The sequence below is a fragment of the Trachypithecus francoisi genome, unplaced genomic scaffold (genome assembly GCF_009764315.1).
Source record: "Trachypithecus francoisi isolate TF-2019V2 unplaced genomic scaffold, Tfra_2.0 Contig01474, whole genome shotgun sequence".
Taxonomy (NCBI): Eukaryota; Metazoa; Chordata; class Mammalia; order Primates; family Cercopithecidae; genus Trachypithecus; species Trachypithecus francoisi.
In genome coordinates this window covers 14,882,665-14,900,477 of record NW_022681435.1, presented here as the reverse complement: position 1 = coordinate 14,900,477, position 17,813 = coordinate 14,882,665, and the positions used below count along the sequence as shown (strand labels likewise).

Here is a 17,813-nt window from a genome sequence, read left to right as displayed (position 1 = left end):
CTCTGTCGCCAGACTAGAATGCAGTGACGTGATCTTGGCTCACTGCAACCTCCACCTCCCTGGTTCAAACGATTCTCCTGCGTCAGCCTCCCGAGTAGCTGGGACTTGGTGCGCACTACCACGTCCAGCTAATTTTGGTATTTTTAGGAGAGATGGGGTTTCACCGTGTTGGCCAGGATGGTCCCGATCTCCTGACCTCGTGATCCTCGCACTTTGGCCTCCCAAAGTGCTGGAATTACAGGCGTGAGCCACCGTGCCTGGCCTTTTTGATTATTTCAGACTCACATGAAAGGAAAAGGGGGAAATGTAGGAATATAGTAGTTTTGCTTGTATAGTAATTATAGGAGATAGCATGACCTTGAGGTGATTAAAACAAGTGACTTTGGCTTAACTGACACATCTTTTCCCAGATGAATTTGGAAACAGAAGTGTGCTGTGGCAGTGTTCTTTTGTGTGTCTGACATAATTGCCCTTGTTAGGCATCAGCTGTGGTCGTGCCCCTGCTCTTCACCCGACCTGTCCCCTTATGCTAGCACCACAGCAGCCTCCGTCTGAAGCTCTGTGCCTTCGGACACCTCGTGTCTTTCTCAGAAGTTCTAACTCTTGCCTACATCTCCAGCCTCATTTCACTCTAGCCTCTCCCCACACTCTTCCTTCTTGAGGCACGCTAACCTTTTAGTTTCTTTTATTATTGTTACTATTATTTTATCATTTTTACCCAAGTTTGCTTGATAACAGTTTCTTGAAAAGGCTATGCCACTTGAACCAAAGCACCTTTTTGCATGCTTTTTTCTTTGTTTGGAAATTTGCAGTTAATTCATATTTATCCATCAAACTCAGACCAAATACTGCTTCCTTAGGAACATCTTTACTGACCCCATCAAACTACATTAATTTACGCTATAATTTTTTTTATAGCAACATATTCTTTTTTTTAACAGGGCATTTATTTGATGAAAATGTCTACCAGTTCTACTGTATTGTGCTTTCACAAGCGCAGAGCATTGTCTGTGTTTGCTCATCACCATGTCCTCGTAACCAGCCCAGTATGGGGCACATTATTTAACACTCAATAATTGTTGAACTGAATATGTGACAAACCGTGTTTGTGATTCTTAGAGCCCTGTTGGTCTGTGGGAGAATGCTCTGCGTGTTGTAGACATTTTGAAAAAAAAACTCAGAGGCATTTGAAAATTAAAGAAGCATATAATACAAAAAAAGGAATAGTAGATGAGATATTTCAAGACGGTAGATACCATTGTGAACTGTTTTCATCAGAGAGTTAAAAGAAGATTAAAGATTGTGTAGAATTTAAACAGGTGTTGAAGCAGTATGGAATTAGAAGCAGCATTAAAATACAGGAATAATACTAAAAGATTATTGATTTAATCCTACATGTATGTACCTGTTCTGAACCAGGTTTATGTCCGTATTTCTGTGCGTCTAATCTTACTTAACTCTCCCAATACCTCTATGAAATATGTATTAGTTTTTGAAAATAGGTTGAAGTTTACTGAGGCACTTCCCTGTTCCCCTGCACCTTGGTATGGTGCCTGGAACATGATGGACACTACTGGATAGCGGTGTGTGGTTTTCTCATTCTAACACCACTCTTCTGATTATTACATCATGCCGGCTTCCTAGAGGATATCAGGATACATATGCTTTATGTTGTATTTAAGGTTAAGTAAATGTGAGTCAGTTTAATTCTGCATATTATAACTGGCAAGCACTGAATTCATGGTACCAAAGTCAATGGCCATGTAAAAATCATTTTCTTATTCTTCTAGATCATTGTTTTAGAGCTACAATAATTCTTAGCAAACTTGTTTTTAATCAACTTATTTCCTATGCTTTTAGCCTTTGAAAAAGTTATCTTAGTCAATTTGTAGGCTATAAGGAAAAAATAACAATTCAAGCTTGTAAGTTGGTATAAAAAGTACAATTTAAGTGTATACATTGTTACATATTTACTCGCATTGACATTTTCGGGTGGGAAGTGGAAGGGAATTTGTCACCTGGGTTGACTAATTCACTGATTCACTCTACAAACATATACCATAATTTGTTGATTTAATTTGATATAATGTGTAGGGTGATTGGAATTAAACTCTAGAAATACTTGACAATTTCCTCCTCAGAACTAAAGTGTTGATTGAACAGTTTGTGTAATAAGGGCGATTGAATTCAGATGTGTCATTCTTTATTTCAGGAAAGCTTGTGGCTCTTGCAGTTATTGATGAGAAAAATACATCAGTTGAACATGCCAGGTATAATGTCTCGATATGGTTTGAAGCGTCAGATATTCATTTCAGGCTGCATGGCTTTAGATAGACTTGATGTGGTATCTTACTTTTCCTGCAGCAATTAGATGTCAGAGAGCAGATACTGTCATTGGAAAATTATATTTTTCAAGTGCAGATGACCAATTCATATGTTTGTTCTTCTACAGATTGAAGTCAATTATTCAGGAAGTTGCAAGAGATTACAGAGACCTCTTCCATAGGTAGGTGCTTATATTCTGAGGAATTCCTTTATTTTTTTAATACAGTTTTGTAATTTAATAAAGCAAACTTAGTAGTATTCATGCTTTTAGAGGTGAATCAAGGAAGGGAAGTATAGCAGTAATCCTCACTTATCCACAGGAGATACATTCAAGACCCCCAGTGGATGACTGAAACTTTGCATAGAATGGAATGCTACATATACTACTATAATTTTGTCTGTACCTACATACCTGTGATACAGGTTAATTTATCCATTAGGCACAGTAAGAGATAAACAGTAGTAATAAAATAGAACAATTGTAACAATACACTATAATAGAAATTATGTATATGTTTATTTCTGGAATTTTTCGTTTAATATTTTCAGACCATGGTTGACCATGGGGAACTGAAATCACAGAAAGTGAAACTGGATAAGGGGGGACTACTGTATAGCACATTGCATTTTAGCATGAATTGTCTGGATCTTGAAATTCACTGATGGTATGTCCTGCAAGTTAAAAAAGAAACAGTTTGATCTATAATTTGTATCATACTTGGCTTCTTGATACGATTTGAGATGCATTTTGTGTAAATAAAATATGTACATGTAGTTATAATTGGAGATAAATGAGCAATCAGAAGTCAGAGATAGGCAGATGATTATTCTAACAGAAACTCAAAAGAATCACTGAATAAAAAATGGCATCAGAAATACATATATTTTTACTATGCTGAATCATTGTTGCTACCATAAAAAAAGACCGTCAATATAAATGTATTTTATTATTGAATTATTATTTCTTTCCTATTCTGAGTCTTCTAATAATGGGTCATTGTATAGTTTTCTTACATGGTATATAGCATCTTTTGATTAGTCCTTTTTTTTTCTTAGGGAAAATGGGTAATTTTTCTTAAACATATTTCAGATAGATTAGCTTATATTTCCCTGAATTTTAAATATGCATAAACCAAGTAGAAATGTTTTAGAATTTCCTTTACTCGTGTATTTGTATCTCAGAAGCCAGTAGAATTTACACTCTTAGCAGTATTTATTGTGTATGATTTACATATGAGATGTTTACAGTTTCTGGGCTTACTGAGGCCTAAAGTTAAGTTCATTGTTTTATTTACTTTTTTGATGTTTAATGAGCTTTCTCTCTTTCTCTCCCGACCCCTCGCCTTTTATGTATTTATTTTTGGTTGTCGTTTGTTAGGGACTTTCAATTTGGCCATATGGATGGAAATGACTACATAAATACCTTGCTGATGGAGTAAGTAAAATGCTGAATGATTTTGCTATCAAATCTTAATATTAATTTGTTTCTGAGATACAGGTAGGATTAAATAGCTGAAAAAAAGCAAACAGTTGACTTATTCAGATACAGATATTTTCCCATTAAATATTTTACTTTAGTTTTCAAATTCTGTATTCGAAACTTACTGACTTTAATATTGGTCTATAGTTAAAAAAAAAAAAAAAATTATCTCCTGATTTAATGTTTTCTCGTATTCTGAAAAGAAGCCATTTTTCCAAAACTTGTAAATTTCATAGCTTCTGCTTAATACATACCTTGAGAAGTTCAGTTTTAATAGACAATGTAACTATTAAATAGAAAATGTTTAGCATTGAAAAACTAATTGTTCTAGAATTTATTTTAATAGACAAATAACTTTGTAAGAAAATGTACAATTTAAAAATTTTTATCTGTTTAAAATTATGTAAAGACTTAAATAGAAAATGTTTAGCATTCAAAAACTAATTGTTCTAGAATTTATTTTAATAGACAAATAACTTTGTAAGAAAATGTGCAATTTTAAAATTTTTATCTGTTTAAAATTATGTAAAGACTTAAATAGAAAATGTTTAGCATTCAAAAACTAATTATTCTAGAATTTATTTTAGTAGACTAAATTCGTAGGAAAATATGCAGTTTTAAAATAATTTTTATCTAAAATTATGATATAAAGATTTAATTTGCCACTTCCCAAGACTGATATTAGAAAACATTTACCAAACCCTGTACTGAATTAATAAATTTGAAACAAGAACCCACTCTATTCAGTGAACATTGAGTGAGTATTTACTGTATGTTGTACACTGTTAGACACTGTTGATGGAAAAATGAATAGAGTCCCTGCCTTCAAATGCTTATAGTCCACTGGATAAGACCACAAATGTTAATTACAGAACTGTATGAAAAGATCTATGTAGGACACGGCTCTGGAACATAGAGACACTTTCCCGTCCTCAACCCCCCGCCTCCCCGCCACACACACACACACACCTGCACCCAGTGCACACTAAGGTGGAAGGGCTCAAGAAATGTTTTCTGGAAGAGGCAATAATTAAGAAAAGTCTAAAGAGTGAGAAGTGAGGCAGAACATAATAGCAAGTATGACAGGGCTTAGGAGAGGGCTACAGAAATAAGCTAGGCTCTAAATGAAGATGGAGAAATCTCACTAGAGACACACTAACTCTTAGCCGCATTGAGGGCCCAGTGGAAGTTCAACAACATGATGCTGTTGTTTTGATTTTCTCTCGCTTTGCTTAGTGTCATAGATGTAGCAAATGCCTTCATTCGTTATTGCAATATATTAGATTATTTTGGTGTTTTCTATCTTCTAAGTAAGAACACTGAGCGAGGAAGGGGGTGAACTTACAAATCCAAGGTAACATTCATCATTTTCCGGTAAAATCTTGAAATATAATTAGCATCACCTTACTTCATTTATTATCCCTCTCATTTCAGTAAGAACTTAAGAGGATTTGCCAAAGATTAAAGTACCAGATGTAGGATATAATGAAGAATCAAGACAAAGTATCTATACAATTATTAAAGGGACTGTTGACCCTTGAACAATATAAGTTTGAATTGTGCAGATCCACCCATAGGAATTTTTTTTCAATACATGTAAACATTTTTTGAGATTTTTGATAATTTGAAAAGACTTAAAGATGAATTGCATATCCTAGAAATACCAAAAAAAATTAAGAAAAAGTTATGTCATGAATACATAAAATAAATACTAGGTGTGTGTGATCATTTTCTACCATAAAATACGCACAAATTTATTAAATATCTTCTGTAATTATAGCTACTGAGATATACATGAATATCAGAATACTTTGCTGTGTTTAATGTGTGTTTTGATTTGTTTTTATATTTTCAGTGAATTGACAGTCCCAACTGTAGTTGTACTGAATACTTCAAACCAACAATATTTCTTGCTAGATAGACAGATTAAGAATGTTGAAGACATGGTCCAGTTTATTAATAACATTTTGGATGGCACAGTAGAAGTAAGTTGTTCACTTCTGTTTCAAAGGGATGATGGACAGGGGTTAGAGGAGAAACTAGTTCATTTCTTTACTTCTGATTCTGAAAAGAATAGTTGGCCATCACCCAGAGTAGAGGGCTGGACCTCCATACGTTGCTTCTGTCCAATTATAGGCAGAGTAGAGTTACATTCTCCCAGATACAGAAGGTTCTTCTATGGCAGAGGTTGCTAAAAGATGGAAATGTCCTTTTAGGGGTTATTTGGAGGGTATTTTTGGTTGTCACGGTGATGGGGAGATGCTGTTGGCGTTTAAGGTTGAGGGCTAGGGATGCTAGGAGATCTGCATTGTGTGGGGTAATCTTAATAGTGAACTTACCTGTCTCTTAGTATGTTTGTAGGTCCAAAAGTACAGTTGAATTAAGTTGTTAGGACTGGTTTTCTAAGAAAATCTGCAAATAAGACCACGATTTCTCAAGAAATGAGGAAATTTATTGAGAGTAAAAGCTCCCATAGAGAGTTCTAGACTTAATCCTATAAAATATTTCTCAGAAATAAGTGAGTGGATAGTCTTAATTTTATATTTTTTTCCTATAAACTTTAACTGCAGTGTTTTTCAAACTGTGAATTGCAACCTGTATTAGAAAGTTATGAAACCACTGCAAGTCACAACCAGGTTGTGACCAGCATGCATCTTAATTCAATAGACTAGAATAAAATTTAGAAGAAAGAGCCTTCATTTTTTTGTGTGTGTGAAATTTAATTATTGTTTTTTGAGAGTTGTTTCAGTTTTACACAAACTTTATATAAAATTTGCTCACAGAATAACAAACATTACTTTCGGTCAAGGTGAAGAAGTTTGAAAAACACTCAATCAAATAGAGTATTTTTGAAAATAATTTGTTGAAATGAAACTCACCTATATAATCAGCCTTTTATTTTTAAGTTAGTGGAATGCAACTCAGACTGTTTAACAACAGATTTTATTGTCGGAAATTTGAAAAATGAGCCAGATTGCAGATATGGCCGAATACAGGATTTGATTGATTTTCATCAGGAATTTTTCTCTCTCTTCCTTTCAGCACTTTCATCCTCAGGGAACCTCTCCCTGCACAGTAGCAAAGGTATCCTGCAGCTCTGGTTTTGCAGTCCCAGCCAAACTCAAAAGTTGGTTAGGCTGTACTCAGGGGTGGGTCAGCTTCAGCCAAGCTACGTGGGTTATGAATAGAGGAGGAGGAATGTTTTAGAGTAGAATCAGGGTGAATTAACACAAGCAGGCAGGAGGAATGCTGGACATGAAACAGACAAAAAACAACAACAGTAAATGTTTACCACATGGCCTTTTCAGGTGATTATATAATATTTTGGAGTCAACCATTTGGCCTGCAATGATTACAAGGTTATGTAACACCAAATGAATGAAGTCATAGTACTTAAGTAATTTATTTTTCTTTTCCTTTGTTTGAAGGCCCAAGGAGGTGATAGCATTTTGCAGAGATTGAAAAGAATAGTATTTGATGCCAAATCTACTATTGTGGTAAGTTGTGACAGTTTATGTCATTGATAATGAAGAAGATACAGGTTCTTTATGTCTAGCTGTGTTAAAAATCTGAATTTGAAAAGATTAGGTCAAAATATGTCTTTTTAATTTGCAGGATATGACTAGTCAGTGTTTAAGAAAATATATTCATTAGGTGGAAATTGTTTTTAATTATATGATTGATGAGTTAAAACTAAAATTCAGAATCAATTAACTTGGTAATATAACTTAAAAGATTTTATTTCTGCAACCTACCGTGTAAACTTTTTACTTATTAATTGCCATGATTTGTTGAAAGTGTAGATAATAGGAAATTTTTAGTTCCATTACGTGCTGTCTTCTGTAAATTGGTCATTTTTCTTGAAGAAAACGATGTGTGCTGGGTAGTCACTTTTTATTTTGCAGGAGTCAAAATAAAATTTTAGATCTTAAAGTTTTAAACATCCCTGTTAATTCTGTACTTTTCCCTAGTTGGTAAATAATTAAGATCATTTACAGATGTTTTTCCTTCTTCCCTGTTTCTCTCCTTTTTTTTTTGTTTTTATTCTTTTTATAGAAGACTATAAATGTGGAATTAAAATGTGGTGGATCAAATCCTTTCTAACAGTGTTTACTTTCATTTGTTTGTCCCAGTGTTTATTCACAGTTGTTATATGTAAGTAGAATATCAACAGTGGTAGATGAGTTGACATGTCTGCCCCTAATTACCTGTCTCTCTTACTTTCTAAATATATTTCCTTGACTTTCTTCACTGTCACCTCGCACCTGATTATTTCTGCCATTCTAATTTCCTCTTCCTTTCACACTATCAAACTAATTAGATGAGTTGATGCATTTCCCCTGGATTTCTTTGAAGCATCCCTTCCTTAATATTCTCCTTTCCATGCTGCTATGAGTATCACTACTCCCCTGCTCCTGCCCCATCTCTCCAGTCAGTGTTTCTCAGCATCCCTTTCCTCTCTTTCCCCTTTGCAGTCCTTTTAAGAAATTGTTCTTCCTCTCCCAGCTTTAACTGTCAATCAACTTGACAGTGGAGGAATTCCTAAATTTGTTTGAGCCCTAAACTTAGTTCCTGTTGTCCTTCTTGAGCTATTACATGGGCATTTTCATGCATTGTGGCCCAAAGCGAACATGAAAATATAGCTAACATTTATTGGTTAGAAGTAAATTCTGGGAGTCTTTGTTTTTTTTTCCTTGCATAGTATCCTTCAGTTTGTTGTATTTTCCTGTTGCCACAAGCATGGATTGGGCCCTAATCACATTCTGTCTAGCTGCTGCTCTCTCTCACTTGGTTTCCATACTTCCACTTGCCCAGTCTCCAATCTATATTGTATTCCACTACACAATTAATATGACTAAAATAATCGATTTTAATCACTTTCCTTCCCTTTTCCAGGGGTGTACATCAGAATACTCTGTCCATCTGAAGTATTTTCCTCATTGGTTTTTGAATATTAGCTTTTGCTAATGCAAATTGCCTGGTGCTCACCTGTCCCATATCCTGCCTCCTTCTCACTCATCCTTAAATTCCTACCTAAAGCACATCTTTATTCTGTGAAACTTTCTTTTCTTACCTCAATTCAAAGTGATCTTTTTCTTCTCTGAACTTGTCTATGTTCTCAAGTTATCGTTGCAATTCGTGCAGTATATTCTAGTTGAAAACCCTATTCATTAAAATTACTCTTTTCTGGGAGCTATGAACACAGTATGTAAATTGAGGGAAATTAGTCAATGAAGCTTTACTGCTAACCAGGTAAGTAAAAATATTAAACATGTCACGTGAAGAGAGTATGTGTGTACCCTCTTTGTGGTAAATAACGCAGCCTTCTCCATAAGCAGATTCCTGTAGTTCGGGAAACAACTCTAAAGCTGCTGGTTGCACATAGTAAGCATCTTAAAGAGACCTTTGTGGTAGTGTGAGAAAAATCAGTGTCTTTAGGAAAGGCTATAGAATATTTGATGCCTTTTTCTCCTGCTGATAGCTGGTTCTACACACACATGCGTATGTATGTGCGTATAGAAATTATATCTCTTAACAGTGTCTTTAACGTGGTAGTTACTGCTGAAATTATTGACTTTGATTCATTGGAACTAAGAACAAGTTGAATAGCAACAAGAGAAATCTATAGTGGTTTCAAGTTCATGTCATGCTTTATATATCAGAATTACATATGAAGGGAACTGAGTTTTAATTCTCTTTCCACAGTCTATATTCAAGAGCTCACCACTGATGGGCTGCTTTCTCTTTGGCCTGCCACTGGGTGTCATCAGTATCATGTGCTATGGAATCTACACAGCCGACACAGATGGAGGTTATATAGAAGAACGATATGAAGTGTCTAAAAGTGAAAATGAAAACCAAGAACAGATAGAAGAGAGCAAAGAACAGCAGGAGCCAAGCAGTGCAGGATCTGTAGTGCCTACAGTGCAGGAGCCCAAGGATGTATTAGAAAAGAAGAAAGATTGAGACTTGATTACTACAAAATATTTGATAGGACTTCAAATTATTAAAGAGTCTATTTATTGAATTTAGACATTTAATCATCTTTACAGAAAAGAACATGTTATTTGTATTTTGCTAATATCAGCTGCATGGATTAAAGTAGTCCCTCTATACATGGGGAAGTGTTTGGAGCAAAGAGATGAACAGTTTGTCTGAACCAAACACAGAGCACTCCATCAAAATTTACCTGAGATTTGTGATTAGAACAGATCAGTTCTATTTGCATGTTTCTCTATCTGAATATTCTGTGACAAAAAGTTAAGATTCTTGGGCAGAATATTTAAATTGGTGAGTCAGGTAGAAGATACATGTGTGATATAGAAAAGTAATGCCTCCCCTGCTGCCGTTCATTTCCCTCATATATTTTGGACAATATTTATATGGACAAAAGTAAGTCTTTAAAATTTAGGCACTTTAAGGAGAACTAATAACTTTTTCCATGTATCAAGATTATGAGTTTAAAAATAATGTGGTTTTATATAGCATAGTGATTTTATTTTGTTATTTTTAAAGGAGGAGAAATGTTACTTTTTAACTTTATACTCAGTTGCTTTATCATAAAATTTTCGTATGGACCTAGATAATGGGAAAAAAAGTCTTGTGATTGACTTTCGCAAAATGAACAGGGTTTACTGAGAGTAGAGGTTTCAACCCATTCCTTGGATTACTCTTAACGGGTATTTCACCTGTCATTGTAGGTTGGGAAGGGTCTCTATTAATCCTACCCTGCTTTAGCCAGAACAGCCTAGTATTTTATTTCTATTTTATATATTGAGATTTCTTCTAACATTTCCTTTGATAAAAATCTGCTTTTTGAAAAGTAGTATGTATCATATTTTTATGTTTACAGTGTGTTAACTTTATGGTAACTTATACTCCAGAATACTTATGTTTGTACCCACAGACACGTAAAGTTTATTGACACATCTGTTATGTAATGCTGTAGACCTGTCCGTGTCTGTTTCATAATGAATAATGAGTGACATCAGCATGTCCAGTGACAAGTCACATCCAGTGGAAAAAAGATCAGCCGGTTACCTTCTCCATTTTCTTAGTTCTGTCACCCATTTCATCAGGTGACCTCTCATCTTCTGTAAACTAATACAGGGATTCTATCCAAAGCAATGTCTAAAAACTCTTTTTTTTAAAGTAACAGTTTGGTTTGTTTATTGTAGATACATTATTTTTGAAGCCTTCATTTTAGCTAAGTTTAGAATTTATGTTAGGCAACTAAGATTTGAGTGGCTATTCATTGAGTAATTTTCCACTATAAAGAATTTTATTGAACATTTATTTAAAAATATGTAACTCATGGTCAAAAAATATGTGATTCATGGTCCCGACACGAAGTTGTTTAGCAATTTAGTCATCAAGGGCAGCCTTCTGTTGTTTCTAATGCCATACTAATCGAGACTGTATGGACGCTTGTATCTTAATTACCGAGGAATTACTAGTAATTGTTTTATTTTATCCATGTACTCTCTTAGTATTTAATAATTAAATACCCATTCTTAGTGTTTGACACTCCATATTTCTTTTTTTTTGGAAATGAAGCAAATATGCAGTCCAAAATTCAGGAACTACTAGAGTGAAATGCTATTAAGTGGAAACTGGAGATAATTGCTGTTAATTTAACAAGTAGATTCTTCTCCAAAGAATAATGAGTGATTCTTGGGAAGATAAATTTGAATGTTCCCAATAGTCAAGCTTGTTTTGTAGTAGTGAAAAGCTTAGATGCGTACGGACGCCTCATTTGAAACTCAGCCTAGTAAGGAAGTGAAAACTTAGCAGTCAGTGACAGGAGGAAATAGTTATAGAAAATGTCATTGAATTTTTTCATATTTATAGTTAGTCATCTGCATATTTTTGTCTTGTTCGTCATTACCTGTAAATGAAAGACCTTAATAGGAAAAAAAAAAAAAAAAAAGAGTAAAGCTCAGTGTGAATGCAAACATCCAGTGATCTTCCTTTGTATTCTGTGATGTTCTTTATAAATGAATGCCTCAGTTCTCTGCTACCCTTTTCACAGCTTTGTACTGTTGCCTTATATTTTGTTTGTGCTTTTAAAGTGTGTCTATTGGGAAAACAAAATGTGTAGGTGGTTTGTAAGTGAATAATTTTTATTTCTTTTTGTGTTAAAATTTTGCTTTTTTTTTCTACTTTGGGAGATGTTTATTTACATTGTCAGACTACTCACAAAACAGATTTTAAAATTTGTTTGCTCGTGTGCTTTTCCCTTCAATGTGATATCAGAGATTACTATGAATGTTAGCTTCATTCCATGAAAAATTACTTCCATGTAAAGATAGGTCTCTTAGTAAGTGAATCTAGTGGAAGAACATAGGCATCATTCTAATTCCATGATGAATATTGTCATGATTCTATGTGAATAATGGGGTCCTTCAGGAAGTTGGAGCTTTTAAGTGCAGTGAAGTTCTCTTTATAACTTCTAAATTCAGAATTCTACATCCTTGCTTTTGCAGAATTTGGTGCTCAGATAATATTTAAGGATATTTCAGTGAGACAAAGTGCATGTTTTTATCAAGTACCCTGTGCACCGCATTATATCTGGCAAGTCTTTTTGTTTCATTATGTGCGTCAGTATTTTTCTCAGCTACTAGTACCTGAAACTTGTTTAACGTGTATTAGACCTAGAATTTTCATTTTCTTTCTCACATAGTTGCTTCCTGGTATCTGATTGAGAAATAACATTAAAATGCCAAATACCTGGGGGATTTAAGGAAGGGTCTCTATGAGTAGGTAAATTAGTAGTATTGTTTTTGTTCAGTGGATTTTGTTAGTGACTTTTTTTGTGTTTTGCTTTGGGGCCTTTTTATTTTGGTGTTGCAAAAAGTAACAAATATTTTCATCGTTGCTTCATATGACATGGAGTTAGGACAGGGAAAAATCATTCGACTATTCTTATGCATTAAGATATCAAATAAACCAGTGTGGGATATTAAGACTATCAATTGGTGGGATTAGGTTTGCCATTTTATTTTTATAAATATATATTTTTTCTGAATGTGTCTGAGTCCAAGAGTGGGCAAAAAATAATTTTCTACTTTGGACTAATCTATAGAGGTTTTTGAAAGTCTGCATTACTAACTTGTTGAATTCATGATACTCTGCCTATGGCACAAACTGTAAACCTTTGTTTTTCTAAAATAAAGTAATTGAAAACCTGTAATTGTTAATTTTACTGTGTATCCTGGTTGTTTGCAGTAAGAATAGCTCTGCGTTCAAAGACAACAGCTATGGCTGTATCTTCCAGAAAGTGTTTCCTTTTATTAAAATTATAAGTTTTAAGTATAGAAACATAGAATTTTAGCGATGAGAGAGATCAGATTGCAGTCTCATTCTACTGTATTACAAATAAAGAACCTGAGATTCATAGGTTTGATATAGTTTGTATTTGGCAAACCTGATAAAGTATTTTTTCCAAAAGCATATCTTACAGTTTATTTTGAGAAGAATTTCAATCCTTAAATCAACTGCCAAATTATCTTTGACACCACACAACCACAGTTAAAACCTCAAGTTTTAAAAAATTTTGTTTTAAACAGTATCAGGTATATTAGGAAAAAAAGGCGTTATACAAACGTTAATTTTAAAAATAATTTCATATATATATATATATATTTTTAACAAGGACATCTCTTTTAATTAGAGTGACTGGCACAGGAATAACAGCCCAAAATATGGACCCACAAACCTGTGAATTTGCGGACCGGCTGGTTAGGATGGGCCTCTTCTGATATGGGTGGCCAAGTACAGCACGTTCAGCTGTTTATAAATTTCACAAGAGTGTGATGGAGGCTTCTCGTCTCTGTTGAGTGGCTGTATTGCACTGTGTGTGTGGAAGCTCCGGTGTCACACTCCCTGGTTCAACTCTGTCATTTACCTATGTAAAGTTGAGTGAGCCACTTAACCATTCTGCTCCCGCGTTGTCTAATTGGAGGATGATGGCACCTATCTCGTCGGATTGTGAAGAGAAATGAGTTGCACATGACGTGTATTTAGAACAGTGACTGGCATACAGTAACAGCTCAAATATTAACTATAATGTTTTTTAGATTTAATTGATTTCTCACTTTATTTAGAATTTATACCATTATTTACCACAGAGAAAAGCCAAATTCATTAGGAATGTGAAATTCTAATGTTTTAAGTTTGCTTGGCTACTTTCTGCAATGGAAGTTCTAACATTTAGGATAGAAATGAAAAAAATTACTTTGACTTAAACAATTACAAATATTTAGGTTCAGATGTCTTGGAAAAAATCCTCTGGTTTTTGTGCTTCTAGTGAAAATGAATAAACATAAGCAGATATAAACCAGTAAGATTATTGGTTGATGTATGTGAATAGTTTAGAAAGACATAAATGTCAGACAGATTTAAAATAATGAATATTGAATATAGATAGGAAAATTATCTGATTTTCCTGCTAGCATACCTCACTGTAGTCAAGTGCTCAACTTTTCTCTAAGCTCATCTCTGATCAACTGAAATGATAACTAATGAGAATTGGCAATTTTTTTGTGTGATTTATTCTTTCTGTTTTTAAATTTATTTATTTTTAGAAGCAGAGTCTCACTGTGTTGCCCAGGCTGGAGTGCAGTGGCACAATCATAGCTCATTGCACCCTAGAACTCCTGGGCTCAAGTGATCCTCCTGCTTCAACCTCCCAAGTAGCTAGGACTGTAGGCACACACCACCACATTCAGCTAATTTTTAAATTTTTTGTAAGCGGGGGTGAGTCTCGAACTCCTGGCTTTAAGCAATCTTCCTGCTTTGCCCAGATTTATTCTTTCAACAAACGTTTAAGAAATATCTTTTATTCTATTGAATATACAGCAACAAAAACAGTCATAGCTTCAGTCTTCATTAAGTTTTTAGCTACTGTGATTGTTCAGTTTTTACTTAAAATGCTCAATTGGAAATTTTCCATTTTTGTTTTTCTTCGTTTCTCTTCTTACACAATCTGTTGTTCAACATAAGAGCATTGATAATTGATTTCTGGGACTCAGAGGGTTAGTGACCAAGACAAGATAGAACATACCAGCTTGCTTCAGATATATGAAGGGGTCAGATTTACTCAGCATGTCTGCAACTGTGGTAGTTCGATGGAGGTAACAGGGAAATTGAACGCAGTTCAAGGTAAGGAAACAACGAAAAGAATATCCCGAGATAAAATGGGTTGTTGGAGGCTCAGAGTTCTCACAGTGAAAATGTTTTTCAAGCTAGAAAATTCCTTGGTATTGGTTTCTTCAAGACTGAGATTCTGTGAGTCCATAAATGTAAGCAGTTAAGCCACCGTCCATGCCCATGTGTGTGACAGTCTCCTCTTTTAACAACAAAAAGATCCAAAAAGGTTTTTAGCCAACTCTAATATACCAAGTTTTGTTTGGGTGGATGAAAAAGTCCAGTGAAGCTGAATTTATGGAAACTGAGACTATTTCTCCACCCATCTAAATTTTTCACATGAATCTTTGCATCATTGTCTTAGTTCATAAGTGTCCATGGTCATTTACTAATTTATATAAAAATAGTTTCTTTCTATTAAAGTTGATTTGCCAGTTTCTGCATCTTTGATGCAACCACTGGAAATTCTATTTCCAATTATAAACACACAGTCAAAAACCCAGTAAACATTTAATAGTTAAAATTATGAGGCTGTGCATACAATCTGTGTAACTAATAAATCTGTGTTACATTATTTTATCTCTTTTTTTTTTTTTTTTGAGATTGAGTCTTGCTCTCACCCAGGCTGGAGTGCAATGGCGTGATCTCGGCTCACTGCAACCTCCGCCTCCCGGGTTCAAGCAATTGTCCTGCCTCAACCTCCTAAGTAGCTGGGATTACAGGCATGTGCCACCATTCCAGGCTAATTGTTTGTATTTTCAGTAGAGACAGGGTTTCACCATGTTAGCCACGATGGTCTCGATCTCCTGACCTCGTGATTTCACCCACCTCGGCCTCCCAAAGTGCTGGAATTACAGGCCAGAAAGCCAAGATCTGTCTGTGACTTATTTTCTTCAACACCATGTATCTAATCTATGAGAAATGCCTGTCAGTTGTATCTTTAAAATATATTCAGAAACCAAATTTTGCATGGCTTTCAAGACTAGCATCTGGGTTCAGGCCACCATTACCCTTTACCCTGGTAAGGGCTTCCATCATAGCCTGACTGGTCTACTGTTGAAAGAGGAACGGAAGTCATTTTTTTTACGATGTGATATGGTTTGGCTCTGTGTCCCCACCCATATCTCATATTGAATTGTAATCCCTAGTGTTGGAGGTGAAGCCTGTTGGGAGGTGATTGGATGATGGGGATGGAGTTCCCCCTTGCTTTTCTCTTGGTAGTGAGTGAATTCTCATGAGATCTGGTTGTTTAAAAGTGTGTGGCACTTCCCCCTTTGCTCTCTCTCTCTGGCCGCCATGGGAAGAAGGTCCTTCCTTCTCCTTCACCTTATGCCGTGATTGTAAGTTTCCTGAGACTTCCCCAGATTTGCTTCCTATACAGCCTGTGGAACTGTGAGTCTCTTCAAAAATTACCTCTTCTCTTCATAAATTACCCAGTCTCAGGTAGTTCTTTATAGCAATGTGAGAATGGACTAATACAAAATATAAGGCAGGTTAAGTCATTTTTCTGCTCAAAACATTCCTTAGTGTAATTGCCAACATCCTTACCATAGCCTGTGTTACTGTTTGAATTGTGTCCCCCCAAAATTCATACATTGAAGTCCTAACCCCAGGTACCTCAGATTGTGACCTTATTTGGAAATAGAGTTGCTGCAGATGTAATTAGTTAAAATGAGGTTTCACTGGAGTAGGGTGGGCCCTAATATCAGATAGTTGTGATGTGCAGCATTATTTCTGGGTTCTCCATTCTGTTCCATTGGTCTATGTGCCTGTTTTTGTACCAGTACCATGCTGTTTTGTTCACTGTGGTTTTGTAGTACAGTTTGAAGTTGGGTAATGTGATTCCTCCAGCTTTGGTCTTTCTGCTTAGGATTGCCTTGGCTATTCAGGTTCTTTTTTGATTCTTATATAAAGAGGAAATTTGGAGACAGACAGGCACCCGTCGAGAATACCACATGAAGACGAAGGCAGAGATGGAGTGATGATGCTTCTACAAGCCAGGGAATGCCAAAGATGACCAGCAAATCACAAGAAGCTAGGGCAGAGGCCAGAAACTGATTCTTCCTCACACCTCTGGAAAAGAACTGACCCTGTGGATGCCTTGGACTTCTAGCCTCCAGAACTGGGAAACTGTTTCTGTTGCTGAAGTCACCCAGTTTGTGGCACTTTGTTATGGCAGCCCCAGCAAATTCAAATAGCTTCTAATGCTTTCCATCAGTCTCCCTGCCTCCCACTGTTAACACATTTAACTCCAGTGCACCTATCTCCTGGCTCATTTCCTTCCAGCTTCCTGATCTCTGCTGTTTCTGGAACACACCCAGATGCTCCTTTGCACTTTCTGGTCCCCCTGATGACAATGACATTCTTCTTGATACCCACAGGACTTCCTCAATCACTTTCATCACCTTATCATTAATGCCTTTATGACCTACTCTCTGTAAATTAGACCTCGTGGCCTCCGGTTCTTCATCCCTTTACACTGTGCTTTTTTTTTTTTTTTAGGTTTGGGGATACATGTGAAGGTTTGTTACATTAATATGTTACGGGAATTCATTGTCATAGTATTATTACATCACCCAGGTATTAAGCTCAGTACCCAATAGTTATCTTTTCCTCCTCTCCCTCCTCTGAACCTTAACCCTCAGGTATATCCCAGTATTTGTTTTCTTCTTTGTGTTCATAAGCTCTTATCATTTAGCTCCCACTTACAATTGAAAACATGTGGTATGTGGTTTTCTGTTCCTGTGTTAATTTGCTAAAGATGTTAGCCTCCAGTTCCATTCATGTTCCCGCAGAAGACATGATCTTATTTTTTTATGGCTGCATAACATTCCGTGGTGTATATGTACCACATTTTCTT

At 35.4% G+C, this 17,813-nt stretch overlaps 1 protein-coding gene across 1 annotated transcript in view; it reads left to right on the top strand.

The window, feature by feature from the left end:
* TMX3 (thioredoxin related transmembrane protein 3) overlaps positions 1–12,995 on the top strand; it is a 41,044-nt gene extending 28,049 nt beyond the window's left edge. The window contains exons 11-16 of the mRNA XM_033175349.1: positions 2,213–2,270; positions 2,453–2,506; positions 3,704–3,760; positions 5,661–5,790; positions 7,234–7,302; positions 9,512–12,995. Of these exons, the coding sequence (XP_033031240.1) occupies positions 2,213–2,270; positions 2,453–2,506; positions 3,704–3,760; positions 5,661–5,790; positions 7,234–7,302; positions 9,512–9,772 (629 nt within the window). The 3' untranslated portion in view covers positions 9,773–12,995. The remainder of the gene's footprint in view (positions 1–2,212; positions 2,271–2,452; positions 2,507–3,703; positions 3,761–5,660; positions 5,791–7,233; positions 7,303–9,511) is intronic.
* The last annotated feature ends 4,818 nt before the right edge of the window (positions 12,996–17,813 follow it).